Source organism: Anguilla anguilla, chromosome 3 (assembly GCF_013347855.1).
Source record: "Anguilla anguilla isolate fAngAng1 chromosome 3, fAngAng1.pri, whole genome shotgun sequence".
In the NCBI taxonomy this organism is placed as follows: domain Eukaryota; kingdom Metazoa; phylum Chordata; class Actinopteri; order Anguilliformes; family Anguillidae; genus Anguilla; species Anguilla anguilla.
The window spans coordinates 12,506,297-12,525,477 of NC_049203.1; the positions used below are offsets into that span (position 1 = coordinate 12,506,297).

The following is a 19,181-nucleotide window of genomic DNA, read 5'->3' on the forward strand; positions in this document are numbered from 1 at the left end:
TCCCTGCGTGTCCTGTGCAGTGGCCCTGTGTGGGGGTGGGGTGGGCAGCCTGTATTTTTATTGGTTGTTGTGTGTGACTGACAGTTTTGTTGCTTACACTTTCCCTCAACTTGCACTAACCAACGTGTTTTTTGTTCTGTTTTGCTCTGTTCTGTCTTGTCATGGGGCCTGTTTTTTTCTTTTTTTTTTTTAATAATCAAGTCATACCCTCTCATCTTCCTTCCTTATCTTGTCTTGTGCATGGCGTGGCAGGCTCTGTCCTGTGTGTGGCGCCCTCTGGAGGCGTCGGTAGGTACTGCTGCTGTTCTTTGCCGTGTGTGGCTGGGCGTGGGCATGCCGGCGGTGTCTTGGCTCAAGAGGGGGTGTAAGTGTTCAGTCAGAACACCCCCGTTGAGCCGTTAGAGTCAGAGGAAGGCTGGGAGTTCCAGAGGGAGTGTTAAAATTACTCTGAGTGGGGAGCTGCAGCAGTTTGAGAGGACCGGAGTGTTTCAGGGGTGAAAGGGCGAAATGCTTAACCCCTTTCCACTTGGCCAGGGTTCCCACCTTTCTGCTTGTGCTTGGATGGTGCATCCCTCTTCTTTCACACACTATGTGTCTGTGTGTATGTGTGTCTGCGTGCGTGTGTGCATGTGTGTCTGTGTGCATGTGTGTATGCGTGTGTTTGTGTGTCTGTGTGCTTGCATGTATGCGTGTGTATGTATATGTGAGTGTGTGTGTGTGTGAGAGAGACAGTGTATGTATGTGCTAGAGAGGGTCTGTATGTCTGTGGTAAGAGCAGGGTTTGTGCAGTACAAGGCTGGAGGGCTGGTGTGTGTCTCTGACAGCCTCTCTGAGAGTGTGAGTGTGTGTGTGTATGTGTGTTAGTGGAGAGCAGGGTTGGTACAGTACAGGGCTGGTGTGTGTCTCTGACTGCCTCTCTGAGAGTGTGAATGTGTGTGTGTATGTACTTGTGTTAGTGGAGAGCAGGGTTGGTACAGTACAGGGCTGGAGGGCTGGTGTGTGTCTCTGATTGTGCCCCTCTGAGAGTATGTGTGTATGTGTAGGTGTGTGTGTGTGTGTGTGTGTATGTGTGTTAGTGGAGAGAAGTACAGGGCTGGTGTGTGTGTGTGTGTATGTGTGTAAGTGGAGAGCAGTACAGGGCTGGTGTGTGTGTGTGTGTGTGTGTGTATGTGTGTTAGTGGAGAGCAGTACAGGGCTGGTGTGTGTGTGTGTGTGTATGTGTGTTAGTGGAGAGCAGTTCAGGGCTGGTGTGTGTGTGTGTGTATGTGTGTTAGTGGAGAGCAGTACAGGGCTGGTGTGTGTGTGTGTGTGTATGTGTGTTAGTGGAGAGCAGTACAGGGCTGGTGTGTGTGTGTGTCTCTGATTGTGCCCCATGTGTTGTAGGCCTTTTGAAAGCCCCAGCCCCGCTGGCAGCAGAGGGCCACTGGGAGAGGCACCCCCACAGCCGCTACCTGTCAGTGCCTGGAATTACTGGTGAGGGGAAACCACAGGTCCGTCCCCCCAGCACCCCCCCCCAAAACACACTCTGTCCTCTCTAATGTTTTCACAGACCCAGAAATTCAAGGGTCTGTCCTCTCCGTAAATCAAGCACCCTTGTTTTTTTACTGTGGCCCCCCTCCTGTACCTCTGTCGCAATGCTAGCATTGCCCACAGCCAGTCTGTTTGGACTGGGCTTCTGTTGTGACTTCCCTGTAGAGCCACAGCTCTCTCAGCCCCACCTCAATACTGACAGGCATCCAAAATAAGACATAACTTTATATGGCTGTGTGTGTGTGTGTATGTGTGTGAGTGGGTGTGTTTGTACGTGTGTGTATGTGAGTGTGTGTATTTGTGTGTCCTTGTGTGTGTACGTGTGTGAGTGCGTGTGTGTACACGTATGTGTGTTTGTGTATGTGTGTGTGTGTGTGAGTGTGTGTGTGTGTGTATATGTGTTTGAGTGTGTGTGTTTGTACATGTGTGTATGTGAGTGTGTGTATTTGTGTGTGTATGTGTGTGAGTGCGTGTATGTACACGTATGTGTGTGTGTGTGTGTTTGTGTGCAGAATATGCATGTGTGCATGCATGTTTATTGTAATCTCAGTTTGCCTGTGTCTTTTCATTTGTGGTTATTTTTTCTTATAATACGATGCCCTTTCTGGGTTCACTGACAGAAAGAATCCCACCTGTCCTGGTTTACCCTGCTCAGAGGTTTAAGTGTGTAAATCTCATCAGGAAAATATTATTACCCTGCATATGTTGCTCTGGTCTGTGGGGCTCACTGAACAGAGCAATATTTTCTCTGTTTATTTTATTTTTCCTTCATTTCTAAACCTCATCCCCGTGTGCCATAATGTACTGGGTCATCAGAGGCCCTGTGCTGACCGGGTTTTTTTTAAAATGTTGTGAATGCTGTGTCCGGCATTTACTTTTGTTACTATTGTTATGATTCTAATACATTTTTTCTCTTGTTTTTTGTTCTGTCTTTTGTTTCATTTTACATTACTGCTGTTCTGTTCCTTTTTTTTAATTTGATAAAGTAATGTATTGTTAATTTTGTTTTGTTTGCATGCTTTCGTCCTTCCTGGTTGAAACGCCTCATGCTGACGGTGTCACGTGACTTGTTGCCATAACCTCCTCTGCCCACCCCCCCCTCCACCCTCCACATTGCCATGGTTACCATAACATCCCTCCCTTCCCACCTCGCCTCACCCTGCCATCCCCACCCCCTCGTCTCTCCTCCGCCTCGTCTGAAAAAAGTTCCCATGATGCACAGTGCCTCGCCCTCCACTGTTACGTCGGCCTCGACCCCCGTCACCAATGTTCCTTTTGCCGACACCGCAGCCTCCAATCAGGTTTGCCACCCTCATTTTGGCTTCTCTTCGGCTTCAACCCAAAGGGTCTCCAGCCCTGGTCCTTAGAGAATCTGTTATCCATTTACTCAGTGCTCAGTGTAAACCAAATTTCTCTAAATTTAAGCCCTGGAGAGGCGGTTTTTCTGGTATTGTGTAACGGGACATAGAGGCTGGTATTAAGAGCGTTTTCTGCCTCCACTTTTGCCACTCGCAGTGTGGTCTCAGGAGTTTTAAAGACTTCTCGAGTTTGGAAAAGAAAGAGATTTAAGGACGGTCATTCAGACAGCTTGGATTTGGGTTCTCTGGGACTGGCGTTGGGTAGTCGGTTGGTTCAGCACAAAAAGTCTTGGCTGTCTCTGTCTCTCTCAGTGAGCTTCTGTCAGTGTTTGTTTTTCTTTTTTGTCGTCTGTCTGGGGCGCTATGGCTCTGTGTCTGTGTCTGGAGCACTGTGTCTGTGCCTGTGTCTGGACTACTGTGTCTGTGCCTGTGTCTGTGCCTGCGTCTGTGTGATGGCACTAGCAAGCGACCCGCCTTTTTTCAACCACAACTGAAGTAAAATAGCTTTTTCACTGAAATGGTGTTAATGCCTATGTCGCTGTTCTTCAATGGCTTACCTCACCCACACATCACACTATGAAAAGGTGTTCACAGGGGTGAAGTTGAGATAATGACGGATTTACTGTAGGCTAATTAGTGGAACTGTTGAATGTAAAATACAGGCATCTTCCGAAAAGTTTAGTTAATTCTCTCTTGATCATGCTGGTAGTTTCATGCTTGGTCCGTACTTGGCAGGGGACAGAGAGATTTGCTTTGCTTCTGTAGTCATTTTGCATTTTGGAAAAATGATGAAAGACCATTGCCAACACAAAAGAAGTAAACGTGCAATTACTGAGTTTGCTACTTTTTAAAAAATGTATATTTATTACCATCTTGAGGCTCTTGTTTCTGTTATAGCTTTTGAAATACCTTAGTTTTTCATAGTTCCTGTTGTATTGTTGCTAAGTGGAGTATATGTGTGCTACCATTCAAAAAGAACTACTCACCTTAAAGATAGTTGAACACAGTGCACAGAAAGTAATATAGTATTGTTATTAATATCATAATCATTTGTTAAATGTCTAATGACAGTGACATGCATCTGCAGTTTATTGTTAACCTGTCAAGATACTGTCCTGCAGGTTCCTCATGTTCCAACAATGCTTTGTGGTTAAACACAGACGCCAGCTGTGATTTCATTGCTAAAGCAGTCATCCTGTAAAATACTTCTGTTTTTGTTCAAAAGTGTGTTGCTGAGGTAAATACGTCTGCTGCTATTCAACGCGTTCTGCCTTCATTGGACAGAAGCCTTGTAGCACGATGGTTTGGTCCCCTGTTGTACGCATGAATATTTTAGCCTGCTGGCGCGATTTCAGTTCCACGTGCCCTCACGCTCAGTGCAGTGTTGAGTGCTGCTCTGTTCTCCTGTGCTTTGAAAATGTTCCGTCTTCACTGATCTCTCAAATTGCACAATTATCTTTCTCAAGTCTGAAAGTATTACTGGTATATGTTACAGGTGTATATTTTAACTGCCAGTGCAGTGCAGTGCAGTCGTTTTCATTGGACGGTTCTGTGTAAAATGATTCTTTAACAAGATTATTATAATAATCCGATACATAGTTACTTCCTCTTTAAATAACGACTAATATTCTAGTCCACGTTGAGATCTTGGTCTGTGGAGGCGTCAGAGTTCAGATGTGGAATTGTTCTGCTTTTTTTCTGCTCTAATGTTTCTGTGTGTGAGAGGAGAGGTACTGTGGCATGCAGTCTGTGCTTTGCTTGCGTTTGGTGTTCTGCAAATTCTTTTCTCGTTTTCTTTTCTTTTTTTAAAGCTACGTGATTAAAATCAGACTGGTGTGTGGCTTGACAGTTATGTTCTCACAGGAAATAAGACTTATTGCTGTTCGAAACTGCTTCTCAAAACTCTTGTTAATACTTATGCCCAAATCTCATTTTGGAGCTCAGTCAAAAAAAGTCTTTATACAAGCAGCATATTTCTATCAGCGTATTATCTCAAGGAAATACCAGCTAATCTCTAAAGCTGTGAGAGAGCTTTGTGGCGTCCGTGCCATCCTTCTGTAATGGTCAGTGCGAACGCCACAGATTCTTTAGACCAACCACATCCTTAGCCCTGTTTTCCTTCTCTCCTTTCGGCTGCTACAGGAGGGTTTCTGACTGGTAACTGGAATTTCTGGTACACCGAAAATCCGTGGCGACAGTATTGTATTTGGTCGAGCCCCATTTTTCAGGACGAGCATCGGCTAGATAGATTTCAGCTTTGACTATGACGAGACGGAACTTTATATGTTAAGAATGTGGAGCAGAGTATCTGGTGGCTTTATAGAATCTGTGGTAACGTTCAGCGCAGTGGGGGGGGGGGGGGGGGGGGGGGGGCTGGGTGCCTGTGTATGACTGTGTTTAAATTCCTCTGTGTCCCTGTCTTCTCATGTTCCCTGTCCCTCCGCTGTCGCTGTGTTCCAGTAGACCCTGTGGAGGTTTTGAGCGCCGACCTGGTGGAACTCCAGTGCATCCCTGTGGAACCCCACTTCTGCCCCGTCCCCAAACTCCCGGTGGCATCGCCTCCAGTGGCCCTGAACCCAGTGAGCCTCTAAAGTACCTAATTTCACACCGACCCTGAGTTCACAGACACACCCCGCCCCCCCAAAAAAGAACACAGCAGTGACCTAAATGCATAAAAACAACATAGAACGTGCCTAATCTGCAGCAAAGCAAACCTACATGACGTCTACATTTCTAACAGCCAATAGCATAAGGTATTTCCGAGACAAAACATCATATATGTATAATACACCCATCCCCCCCCCCTCCCCACCCTCAACTTACTTACGCAGGCAATACTGAGCTGGACCCTGAACTGTTATTAAGGACAATTTTGATACTGGAAGGCACGGAGGAGCTTGCTGATATTGAAATGGATAATGTGGGGAAAGCAGAGATACACTTAAAGACTCACACACACACACACGCACTGTCCCGCTGTGTAAATCATGCCCCCACAGGCCTGCTGAAACAGACAGCGAGCCCCCGCACTTTACAGTACAAACTCTGGGGGATCTGTGGTGCTGAGCGAGTGGGCCTACATGGGCCCACGTAAATAAACCTTCATCAGGACTGACAGCGTGGGGAGGGGAGCTCAGTTACAAATTGGAACCAAACTCAAGTCAAGGAAGCTGGGACCTCAATTCACTGCACCGGACAAAAAAGGATGAAAATAAATCAAAAGCAAAAGGAAAAAGAAAGACGACGCTTTTGCTTTAACAGCAATGGGCAAAAAGATGGTCAGCAGCATTTGATTCTTTTTTTATGTTGTTGTGTTCGTTTTAAAAGGAACCTGTACACAAAAAAAATGTTTCTATTTGTTTACATTTTCACAGTAGCCAAAAAAAGGGGTTTATCTGTGAATCGCAACCAGCTTAATGAAAGAGAATAAACTAGGATGGGTCTCCCTCTGTTGTGTAAATCAGGCCTGTCTACCCAACCTCATGAGTCCCTCGGTTTCTGTTGGGTTATTAGGTGCCTTTCAGTATTAGCTATACATAGAAATTGGGGCAGGGAGGGCGGAGACACGGTGTTGCCCTATTATCTGACACCCACTTAAATTAATTTAGCCCCAAGGTGGAAATAGAATACGCCGACTCCCCTGTATCCTTGAAGTCGGAGATTAGGGTGTGTAATAAGTTTCTGCAGTTTTTTTTTTTTAATTGACCATATAAGATTAGATCTTGTTACCAGGCTGTTTAGCAAATACGCTGTACCTAGCCTCACGTGTTTGGCTCTTAACTATGAGCCTAACTATTCACTCAGCTGTGGTATAACCCCACTAACTGTGAGGATGTGCTTCACTAATTAAGCAAGTAGCAGTGGTCAAGTGGCAATTTTGTGATGAATCACAATCTTGTGGAGGCAGGATAACAAAAGGACACGGTGATTCTATGCTGCAACATTCTCTAGTGGTGCCCAGTTAAGTGATGTACACACTAGCCACAAGTTCCGAACTGTTTCGCTACTATAACACGTTTTGACGTGACTATCTGAGAATTAAGAATATCTACTACACCTTTAATTTTTACTTTGTCTAAGGTCTGATGACACCCCAGAGTCTGCTACATTTTTTTTCTTCTTCTTCAACAGGAGACTCTGGTAATATAAAAACAATGTAAAACTGTCCATTAGCAATATCTTCATCTGCACCAGTGCTTTGACAGCTACATGCAGCTGGTGAATCCATTCCTTTAAAATATTTAACTTGTTACTCCATTATAGATAAAATAAAGGGCATATAACAAAACCATAGAATTCTCTGGGCTTTGCAGGATAATTCTTCAGTAGCCAGACTTCAGACTATTCCTGTGTCCTCTTGGCTGGCAGCCAAGATATCTCAGTTCTAAAAAGGCAGTGCAGTGGCCTCAAACCAGGGGTGCAACTAATACTGTAAACCTGTGCAACAGTAGACTTGAAGGCATCTTCATAAATCTTCATATTAGCAAAGCACAAAGTTATTACCGTTCACTCACACTAGTTTTGCCAAGTGGGAAAATCAATACAGAAGTACTCTTAGGCAGAGGTTGGGTACAGAGTCTCAGGGGTGTGTGTGTGTGTGTGTGTGTGTGTATGTGTATGTGTATGTGTGTGAAATGAAAAATCACACCAGCCAACCAAATCCATTACCATGATTTGCAACCACCAATCAGTGTGCAAAGTCTATCCCGAAAAAATTAACAAAGTTTTCCGACGCCATCAGAGATTGAATGTCTGGAATGGAGACTCCCCCATACCCAGTACTTCAGTGCTTAGGGTGTAGTCCGGTTACATTTTGCCGCTATGTGAACTACACTTCCCAGTGCGAACAGATAAGCTCTTACGAATATTAATGGGTCTCTTTTCCCCCACATCCTGTTCTACCTGCCCCAGGCACACCTCTTCTCCTGAGGGGGATCTATCATTTTTTATGCTGTTTTATCCATGTAATTAAAAAATAAGTTGTAATTTCAAACTAATATTTATTCCCAGAGAAATAAATGTTAAGGCAGATTTGGATAAATGCTTATGGCCAGCTAGACACCCAAGCAGTTCTTGGATGATGGTGACTGGTGGATTTTATTAAATAAAATTTTAGCTCAAACTATATGAGCGTGCCTTTTCACTGGCCAGGATAACGTAAAAGGATGCTGTATTTTACAACAAGGATAAAACAACATGGCCCTTTTTTGTTAATTTTGTGCCATTCTGTTTATTTTTTGTATGTTAAGTTCATTGAATGGTCACATGTATACAAACAAATTCACGTATAGAACTGATTCTTCCACATATTGTCACTCTGAAAAAACTGGCAACACTGCATTTATTTCTGACATCATTAGTCAAACAAATATCACCGTAGTGCATTTTGAAACTTTATCAGACCAAAATGGATGTTTGATGGATGCATGTGAGTGAGGAAACACAAGGCAATCCCTCCAGCAGAAATGTATTTGTGTTTAATTGTTTGCCCAAAAATATTTATAGGTGTTTCTGCAGCAAGCGGATGCAATGATGAGAACAGCAGTTAGAGAAATCAAGCACAGATTAAAACACAAGAGTGTGTTACACGTAACTGCTTTTTTAAAACATATTGGAGTGAAAATTAGCCTTAAACAGTTGGACACTGAGTGGAGAAAGTTCTTGTATGTACAAGCATATGTCTGTATAATCTAAAATGCTGTAAAAGAGTAAATGACAGCTGCATTTGATTGGCAAGTGTTGCCCACAGAAGCTCATTCTGGAAGGGTTTATGGGTCTCCAAAGGGTGTCAAAAGCTGGAGGTGCAGGTTCACTGTGAGCCTTTTTCATCCCCCTCAGAGCAAAAAAAAAAAAACACAAAAATATTTTTTGTTGTTGATCCAGAGAATTCAGGTTTTTTTCTAGATGCAACAGGTTTTTGTAAAGCCTCTTACTGTGTGTGGAATTTGAAGTTTATTTTTTATTTTTTTCTGTGACTGAGCATACAGAATAGCAAATTAGCATTGCAGTGCTGTGGTTTGACAGATGCAGAGAATTATGGGAGAAAATCTATAAAGCTGTGGTCTGTTTTTGTAAGTCGCTCTGGGTAAGAGCTCCTACTGAATGAGTGTAATGTAAATGCAATGTCATGATTTTGGGAACACAGGGACATTCATTGTGGGTATCTAGGACTGCTGACTTTTTAAGGATTATTTTTCATGTACCTCTCACCAGTAGATGTTCTAGCCAAAAGCAAAACTCCATACTGTATCTGACATGGAAAATTTTCTGACATTTTAATTTCAGCCATTTATTTTCAGCGAAACATTAATCCTGTAACATGTGCAATTTATAATAATGAAATCAGTGCTTATGTTGCATTAGGATACATTGTTGTCTCTCACAGCCAATGAGTGTCAGAAACTTAGGGTATGCACCAATCACAGGAAAGCATGAGAAATGAGCACAGCAAATTGTCACGACTGACTGTTAATTGATGTAACCTCACCGAACATCACTATGAGAATGAGCGTAAGGCTCATAAGGCAAATTCTCTGCCGTCTAGCCATAACAAAGAGTGTTAAGCTATGCTTTTAAAAGGACATACAAGGCCTGTAGAGACAGCTGCGAGTGTCTTTATCCAGTTGAGAGGAAATGGAGGAAACTGTGCCCTGAAGTCTAGTGAGCAGGGTCCATTTTGGCTCAAGATGTTCTGTTCAGGAGTGGTGCACTTAGTTTTACCCTTGATCTGTGTTCTGTGAACGAAGTATGGTACCTTGCTATGAGAGCCTGGGGGAAATTATGTTTGTGAGGGTCTCTGGGTGTTTAGAGGGTGCTGAATATGGGTTGGAAAAGAGTAGGAGTGACTTTAGGTTTAGGATTCTTGATGGTAAAGATAGTGTTATACTTTAGTTTACTGGGGTACAGAACAGCAGAACTGGAGGTTTAGTGGAGGAAAAAGACTTGAAATAACAATCAGATTTTATGTTTTTATGAAATGATGCAAATGCTGTAATTTGATTAATGAATGAAAACATTTTTATCAAAATGCCATGTTAACTGTACAGATACCTGATCAGTTGTGTATGTGCATTGCAGTACATTGTCATCCTACATCCTTTTTGTTGTTTTGTTCTGTTTTGAAATGTTGTCAAGATTTGAAATTGGAGATCAAACTAATGGAAGTCAATGATGGCTTTCTTTCACAATTATTAGAAGGTTTTGGTTGGAAAATCATTTTAAAAGGTTCCACAGCAAACCTGAGTGAGAAACGAAAGAAGGGGGTGAAGATGGAGATAGAGTGGTTGGTGGTCCTGAGTTGGCAACAGGTCTTTTTTTTTTCTTTTTTCTTTTTGTTGCTTTTTTCTGTTAGGTTATTTTACTGGGGCGCATGGCTTAAAAAGTATTGCCAAATGATAGAAAGGAAACAGGATAGCTATGCTGAAAATAATCAGACCTTACAGCAGATATCAGGATACGAGGAAGCCTCTGCGCGCAGATAAAAATGGTTCATTGGTAAGTCCCAGCAAGAAAGCATTGAGAATGTATCCAAGACCTCTTCAACCGACCATTGTGAACACACTGTACAAACACCAGACAGAAAAGTGAATAAGCATTGACCTAGTATCACTATGGATGATTTTGTATTACTGTTGCCAGTGTTTCTTGAAATGCAAAAATGGCAAAACGAATAGTCTGAATACTATTCCTTAATAATTAATAATAATAACCGATACATTAATTGACACTGAATTGTGGGACAGTCACAAGCCAAATGAGGTCAAATGTCAAACACAGAAACAATATGCTGCTTTATGCTGTTGGGCAAATTGTTTGGACTGTGTGATATGATGTGTATATATACCGTATATGATCTTTTTCTGTGTATATCTATGTAAAGGAAGGTTGGGTAACTCCAGTGCCTGAAGGCAAGGGTACTGGTACTGGAGCGGGGGGGAATCAACTTCTGATTTAATTTGAAATTGATATCAGGTGTGATTTAAATGCAATGGATGATTGGGTTTCATCCATCTGTCTGAGGTTAAGTCATGAAGGACTGGAGTTGCCTAGGTGGAAACTCTTAACACACACTCTCTCTCTAAAGCTCACTCTCTTCCTCTCTATGTCTTAATGAGAATCATGCCTTCTCCAACTGCTGTTAAGCTGGAAAAAAAATACTTGATTTAAAAATTGTGCCTCGTCAGTGGGGCCTTAGACATTTTAAAGTACGCTTGAATTTTAAAAAGTGTACTTTCCTTGTACAAGGGACTAATTAGATAGCTAGGATAATACAAGTGTAAATATTGCCATTAATTTCTTCATTCTTTTTAGATTTCCTTTCAATTGTAGTTTTTATTATTGTTCCTGTGTCATTTTAGTTGTGTTATTGTCTTAATCATCTTCGCTGTTAGAGTGATATTTCCTAGAAATAGTGACAGTCAACATTTTAAGAAAATCATATACCAGATTTTTGCTAATCAGTTTCCTCATTTTCTATTATTAAAAAGCATGAAAATGAAATATTACTCGGTTTGTGTAGTTTGCAGTTTAAGAACAACAAATTGAATATATAAATATATATACATTTGTATGTAACTATACAATGATAGATTCATTGTGACTTATGATAGTAAGTTGTTGTTGCTATGGCAACAAAACTACAATTGTGGCTACCTTTGTATACCTTAATTGTGAATTTTTTCACATGTAAATTGAATCAATGTACGTTAACTTATTCGGAAAGAAGAATGGATAGGTAGATTGTCTTGGATAAAGAGATGTTTGAATATTTTGTAAGAAAAAAAAACTGGGAAGAAAATGAAAAAAGTTCACATCCAAAGGGCCTGTGGTGAGATCTTTTTACTTTAAGTTAATTGTTTTTATTTTCTTTTTATCTTCTCGTTTTCTTTTTAATGTTTGAAATGAGCAAATTGAATGTTAGCATCTGGGATTTTAATGTGACCAGTGTGACCTATGTGGGGAGAAAGAGACTTATTTATATTTTAATTTCTACTGTATTCAGATCAGCTATAAAATCAGAAATAATTATATAAAGCATTCTCGCAATAATAAGTAAAATGGTGTTCTTCAAATGATTCATTTGGGAATTGGCCTCTACCTTTTCATTTTGTTTAATCTTCTGCATTTTTAATCTGTTCACAGAAGCAATGACAAAACACTATCCTCAAACAAATCTCCACTTCTACTCTGTTTAATTCCTTTTCAAGGAATGTGATTTGTCAGTTTGTTGCTAGAAGGGACTACTTGGCTTCATGACAGAAAAGTGATGACATGACCATATGCGCACAGTCGCACCATCAAACTTTTTATTTAAAAAATGATGATCAATACTTACTGTGGAATTAAAAATGTCTTTAATATAGTAAAAAAATAAAAATAAATAAATAAATAGTAAAAATAAAGAATCACCAGATATGCTGTTGCAGGGTTGGCAGCACTGTTCCTCTGTTCATGAGATGGCCTACGATTTGAAATCTCTGTAGCTTTTTTCTTTCTTTCTTACGTCTGCTTGATTTTGATTGGTTCTTCTTGCTGTTGAAAGTCTCGTCCTCCCCGCTGGCTCACGGGTGTGCATCGTTCCCAGCAGTGCTGGGAGTGCCTGTCACTCGAGGCCGCTGAGTCGGTGAACGAATGTCTGCTGTTTGCTTCGTTTGCACTTACTTGCATAAGTCGAAATATGTATAAAGGGAAAAACTATTAAAAATCCAATCACTGTATCGTTAATACAGGCACATAATTATGATTTTAATGGTTTGTAAAAAAAAAAAGAAAAAAGAAATGATGCTGTTTTTATGGATTTGTCTTTTATTTGCCTTTGCCCTAGTCCTTTTCTCAAAAGCATGATGTGGTCTCACTGTTAAGATTTTTCAAAAAATATATATCAAAAGAAGCTTTATAGGTCGCCAGAGCTAGACCAGAGAAGCTCTTTAGGTGGCTATACAGACACAAACACACCCCCCCCCCCACACACACACAAACAGCACTGAATCCAGCTGTGTGATACTGAAGATGGCAGATGATTTTTCTTGACTCTCTCAGGATAGAGTTGACATGAAATAGTCCTCATGTTTTTCATTTACTTATCCTGCATATAGCACATTCAGTGTGTGCTGCAACCACACACCACTCTGTAGATCAATGATGAACATTCTTCGGGTATAGCTCTGGTGGCCCATCCAGCAAATTTGAGTGAATCAGTTGAATCAGGTGCTTTTAAAAGTAATGAACAACCACTGTGATAAGTGGAGAGTGTAAGTACGCACTATACTCCATTACCAAAAAATCAAGCCTTTTTCTCTATTAGAATTTTCTTAGGCCTTCTATTAGGGAACTGCAAAAATTTGGTTATTTGTTTTCTCTGAGTCTTTTAGATTTAATCATGAAATACTTCTTCATATTTGCCTAAAAAACAGCATAAGCTTTTGCTGTAATCTCAGTTAATGTATGTAATGTATTGATTGATTGATTGATTGATTGATTGAAAGGGCAAATGGTCGACAAAAACAAATACCTTTTTTGGTCGTTTTGATTTTGTTTCACAGTTTGCTAAATATTTTACAGTTGAAAACAATTGAACTCATTTGAAACCACATAAAACAGCATTGTTTCTTTAAAAACACACACACACACCAACAAATCTGGAGTAAGCCTCTGTTTGCACAAATCTTGATGTACATTTGGTAGTGGTGGAAGCCAAAAATTTTGTTGCCATGGCACTTGTTTCCTAGCAGTGGGGGAGGGGCAGAGTCTCATTGGGTTGCTATAAGTTAATGCATCCCTTGGGCCGATGTGATTGGTCCGCAGCCTTTCAGAAATGTAAACAATAAAGAGAGAGGGAACTCTGACCTGCACAGTTGAAAATATGTATGTATAATCGAATGCATGGGAGAACGCAGTGATTCATGCTGGAAGCTGCGTGTGAGATTTGGCTGTTTGTGAGACAGCCAGAGGCGTAAAACATCCGTCCCTGTGGTAATAAGCCTGCGCTCACACAGACTGCGTTCATGTTTCCTCTGGGCGCCATGAAGAGCACTTCTACCGCCGCTGCAGTCCTGGATATTTACTATGGAGTGCGAGTGAGTCAGTACCAACTTCTCCCACTCACCAGTGACTGCCGCCTACATCTACCCTTTTCCCGGAAACTGGATCAGGCCACCTTGTTACATATAAATCAGCGCATTTGCTGTGACTGACGTCAACGATTTCAGAGAAACAACTGTTTAAAAAAAAGTACTTCATAAACTTGCTTCCGTGTTCGTGTGGCAACTGGCAAAGGACGCTCTCCAGAAACCTGAGTGTGCTGGGTTCCGCGGATATCCGTTTGAAATGTGCAGCGAGAAGTGCTTTTTCGGATGAAGTGCCTCGTTCAGGTGTGCCTGTCCCAGAGTCAGTCTCTCGTTGGGAACAGGAAAGGATAATGTCCAGCAATCTCCTCAAAGCCATATCTACTGGGCTCCCCTTCCTCCACTACAAGGCGTCAGTTAGCAAAATGCTTTTGGTTTTGCTCTCTTTTTTTGCTCTTGGTATGTAAGAAAAGTCCTTTACTCTGTATTCAATTAATAGTGCATGCATGTGCTTCTGAACCCTGCTTTTCATTTCATATGTATGTGTACAGAGCCGGCCCATGAGACTGTGGGGCCCTAGGAAAGATCTTCAAAATGGGCCCCAAAAGAATAATAATGAAAAAGATAAATAAAAAAACATCACAGGGGCTCCTTAACCTAGCCAGGGCCCTAGGCTGGGCCGGCTTTGTATATATATATATATATATATATATATATATATATATATACACACACACACACACACAACACGAGTGCTATTATTTCGATTGACCTTTTAATAAAGCACTTAATTATATATATATATACTGCCTTTTTATTGTTTGAGTGCATCAGTAGACTTGCTGTAGTCTGCCAGCACCATTTCTCAGTAAGGAAGGATGTGACAAAAGAATGTTTTTTTTGGCCGTAGTTTCAGCAATAACTGGCTGAATGTGTTTCAGAACTAGGCCTTTATTCCTCTTTTTCCCCTCTGTTTACATCCCTTTCATGCTTGTGAACAGGTTATGGATGACATTTATTTAATGGTTTTGTACAAGATTAAAGCATATTTTTTGCGGGTCTTTATTTACAAACAAAGCAAATAGTACACATTTCAGAAGGCTGTACGTCAAAATGCGGCGTTTGAGACAACGATGTTAAATATATTTTGAGCAAAAAATATTTTTCTTTGAATATTTATGTTCCATAGTGCTGTATAATGGGTATGTATAATTGAAACAATAAATAAACATTCAGTCGTATATGTTCTTCACACATATTTCAAGTGACTTTGCAACTGATTTTGTGTGAAATTCATTGCATTTCATAAAAACTACTGACTAGAATTCATGCGAAGTGTGCTTGTGCAATCTGCACAAATGGAACTAGCTTACCACAATGTGTGTGTGTATGTGTGCATGTTGTGTCTGTGTGTCTGTGTCTGTGTGTCTGTGGGTGTGTGTGTGTCAGACCTGGGCCAAATTGTTCATTGATATAAAATACAGCAGTGCAATTCATGCTTCTATGGATCATTTTGAATGAAACATCCGTTCGTACCGACATGCAAGAACAGTATTCTTCTTTCATAACATGATTGAAAAATAGTTCACTTTTACATTGTGAGAACATCTAAGGAGTTAAAGTATTCCAAAAACATATTTGACTGCTGGTCTGATCAGCGTGTCTGAGTTGTCTTAACGGAGCAAACAAACAGATTTCTCCATCCATTTTCAGATACACTAGGGGAAGACTGTTTACATGTGGCAGCCATGGCATCAGGCGTCTTGTGTGGCGGCCATCTTGTTTTTCACCATTTCAAATATCTGGAGCACCTTGGCCTTGGGCACTGCCCCCTCCCTCAGAAAAGACAGTGTTCCTGTGAGAGAGGAAGAGACGTCCAAGTTAGCCCAGGGTCTGTCCATCCACGAGCACCTGAAAATGCTCTGCAGAAGGTGACGTGACCCCCCCAGTTTATGAAGAGTGAAGATAGTATTCTGGGCTGGGGTCTCTTGTGTCTTTAACTCTGTAAGCTCACTCTCTCTTATGTGCAGTGTGACCAGTGGCTGGCGGTTCAGAATTCTCAGCAGGACTACCCGTAGCCGCATATGCATTTCTCAGAAGTGTTGCAGGCAGCTACCCTTACGGTGGGTCAAGACGGAGGGACAGAAAAGGAGGGAGGAATGAGGGCGGATGGGGGGATGAAGTGAAGAAAGGGAAATTTGCGAGGAGTGGAGGTGAGGCGGGAGCCGTTACTGTACCTTCGTCGATCTTGGTGCAGATGACCACGGTGGAGGAGACCAGCTCGGTGGAGTCGCCGTCGCACAGGACGCCGTCCAGCTTGTCTGCCAGACGCCTGAGAGACAGGAGACAGTCTGTGAACCCCAGCCCTGCAGGGGGCAGTGCAGACACTCACCTGCAGGTACAAAACCTCACACCTAACGTCTTAACGCCAAAATTACACCACGCCTGCAATCTCCCTGTGCCCCCCTCACACCTAACATCTGCTCTGTCAGGGATCAAGTCTGCTACAAGCACAATACATATAAAACATAAGAACAGTTCAGAGAATAGAAATAACACAAAGAACAACAATGGCAGTGTGCATTAAAAATATGTAAATATGGATTTTTTAAAAGCCTGGAGGGCGGAATGTGTTCTGTATATTGACTGATAGCACCACAGTTCAGAATAAAACTCTTGATTTAGATTAGATGATTGTGTGTTTTGGGGAGTAACATGTTTCATTGAAAATTCTCAGAAAATATGCAGGAGTGTTTTCAAATTTCTACAGTTGAAGTTTGCGGATATGTAGCGACTGATTTACACTGCTGCGAACCAGTTGCGCAAGAATAGGGCCGTAAATATGGAACTGACACACAAGCGTGAACAAGCAGAGGGTTAACCGTGAGAGTTTCAAAACTGGCTGAGAAAGGAAGCCGGGGGGGTGGGGGGGGGCTGACACCCACGTGATGACCATGTCGTGGTGCGTGCTGTCGGGCTCCCCGCTGGGGTTGGCTGAGGTGATGGCGAGGGGGCCGGTCATGCTCAGCAGATGCGATGTCACGGTCAGGTCGGAGATGCGGATCATGATGGAGTCCTTGGTTCCCACATAGTCGTAGGCCTCGCCCACCCCTGGGGGCAGAAGGGGGGGGGGGGGGGGGTGGTGGGTGGTGTTTGGAAATAGAAGAGGGAAGAGCAGTATGACTGAAACTGAAGCCAAACCACCACCAGAACCACCACAAAGGGGTGTCACAATATTGCCCCGTCAACCTTGACTTCTACTTTGCGCAGTTCACTCTTGCTCTCAGCCTGTCCAGGGTTTAGCTGCCTCCCGTGTTGCAATGTGAGTTGTGTAAACCTATGCTGTGCTGCATTTAATTTATTTATGTTTAAACACAAAACAAAACAATCCTTGATTAACATTCAGGCACCTAGATCCAAAGTGGCCTGCACACAGAACCGTCTCTAGACTTTTTGAGGCCCAAGGCAAGAAATAATTTGGGGGGGGGGGCTCCAAAACATTGGCACCTTCTAATTCTTCTGCTTAGAAACCAGTGTTAAAGGAAGGCAAGAAGTTGGGGCCTTGGGCGAGAAAGCCAGGCCCTGGGGGGGGGGGGGACTTTCTGCCAGCTTCTACTCTTAGTTATTTAATTTGCTCAATCGTATCTTGATCTGATCTGACTTGGTCTGTACCTGCGCCAGCTGCACCCGCAGACAGCGAGTGTATCCTTTCTACTGATTTAAAGATTTAAGATTTTACTGTGCTCGAGTACAGGAGTGAAACAACGTCATTCATAGAGCTGTCAGAAGACTGAGACTTTGAGGTAATTGGTTTGAACAAAAACCAGCCCACAGAGTTGTGCTCCCCTGCTGCAGCCAATCACTGACTTAATGGCTTAAGTGCTGAAATACACCAAAAATGAGCAGACCCTGGCATTTGACGCCCCTGCTTTAGTTAGACATTTCAGCTCACCCAGCTTGCGTAACCACTCCCCCTTCTTAACAATGCAGCCGATGCCACCAGGGTAGACGTGTCGCATGAACTCCCATAGCAACGGGCTGAAGGGTGGAGCCACGGCCTCAAGCTGTTGCAGAGTGGCAATCGTCAGGCAGATTGGCTTCTCCATTGGTCGGTCCTGCAGACACAGAGCCAATCAGAGCGTGGGCCAACCACAGTATGTCACATAATTATGAAAGGGATGGATGTCCATCGTGTTCTCTAAATCCAGCATTGTACTATAAAATACAATATAACTACATTTATATCTGAGGGACAATGTAAACCGAAGCAGGTGGAGGCTAATGGGGGGTTCAGCACTTGGCCAGGAGGGGGCAGCGCACCTTGATGTTGTAGATGCGCTGGATGGCGGACGGGTGTTCGCAGGAGGCCGACAGGGTGTAGACCGTGTCGGAGGGGATTCCGCACACCCCTCCCGTGTTCAGGATGTTGGCGATGGTCTTCAGGCCGCTTGTTTTCTCAGAGGTGGGGCAGGGGCAGGGGAGTCCTGCGGCTGAGGTGGATTTGGGCTTTGACTGGGGGAGAACAGGGGGGGGTTAGGACGAGCCACAGTGTTAGAGAAGAACGGTCCATGGACATTCTAATTTGCGGATACCCCCCACCCCCCCACCCCAGATGGGGGGGGTCATATACATATTTAAAAACTTTAACTGTTTAGATCAAGGTCAAAGGCCTACAACTGCATGGGGACCAAGGACTCCATCACAATCCACATCCCTCACCTAACCATGACCTCCCACCTGCTGAGCAGGACCAGCCCCCCTCGCCATCCACAAACTCTCCTGCATTACTCTGGAGAATTTTCAGCAAAATACATTTCTGACCCAAACATAATAACCCGGGGTTTTACTGGTGCGTGAAGCATTTCATAATAATGCGAACCAGGTGTTATTCGCGTTCGTACCTTGAGGAGCTTTGATCCCATCGGAAATAGGTTCTTCTCAAAGACGTGGTTGGTCAGTGAGGCTGTCGCCCCGTACAGGCACACAAAGGCGAAGAACGCCAGCAGCCCAACTGCAGCAGGAAGAGATAGGCAGAAGCAGAGAAGAAGAGGGGGGTGAGCGATGGGTTAAGAAAGATGAAGAGCACATCTTTTTTTTTGCTTTATCCTTTATTTTGTAACTATTTATTTACCCAGAGCCAAAGCATGAGCTCTTTGCACTACATGCAGTACATGTATAAGCAACAGTGATGGTTTTCCCTTAATCAGTAGTTTCTTTGCAAATAATCAGG

At 42.8% G+C, this 19,181-nt stretch overlaps 2 protein-coding genes across 16 annotated transcripts in view; one reads left to right on the forward strand and one right to left on the reverse strand.

Moving 5' to 3' along the window:
- mbnl3 (muscleblind-like splicing regulator 3) overlaps window positions 1-14,747 on the forward strand; it is a 43,704-nt gene extending 28,957 nt beyond the window's left edge. For 2 of the 15 annotated variants that reach the window (XM_035410326.1, XM_035410325.1), the window contains exons 7-8: window positions 1,384-1,473; window positions 5,349-14,747. In XM_035410326.1, the coding sequence (XP_035266217.1) occupies window positions 1,384-1,473; window positions 5,349-5,479 (221 nt within the window). In that variant the 3' untranslated portion in view covers window positions 5,480-14,747. Of the gene's footprint in view, window positions 1-1,383; window positions 1,491-2,516; window positions 2,832-5,348 lie in introns of those variants that run through there. The other 13 variants (XR_004764466.1, XR_004764468.1, XR_004764467.1 and 10 more) reach the window with 13 other exon arrangements.
- A 250-nt stretch (window positions 14,748-14,997) lies between these two features.
- LOC118223596 overlaps window positions 14,998-19,181 on the reverse strand; it is a 9,617-nt gene continuing 5,433 nt past the window's right edge. Inside the window, exons 6-11 of the mRNA XM_035410324.1 lie at window positions 18,853-18,962; window positions 18,272-18,463; window positions 17,904-18,066; window positions 16,897-17,062; window positions 16,189-16,283; window positions 14,998-15,806 (exon numbers count right to left, since the gene is read on the reverse strand). Of these exons, the coding sequence (XP_035266215.1) occupies window positions 15,706-15,806; window positions 16,189-16,283; window positions 16,897-17,062; window positions 17,904-18,066; window positions 18,272-18,463; window positions 18,853-18,962 (827 nt within the window). The 3' untranslated portion in view covers window positions 14,998-15,705. The remainder of the gene's footprint in view (window positions 15,807-16,188; window positions 16,284-16,896; window positions 17,063-17,903; window positions 18,067-18,271; window positions 18,464-18,852; window positions 18,963-19,181) is intronic.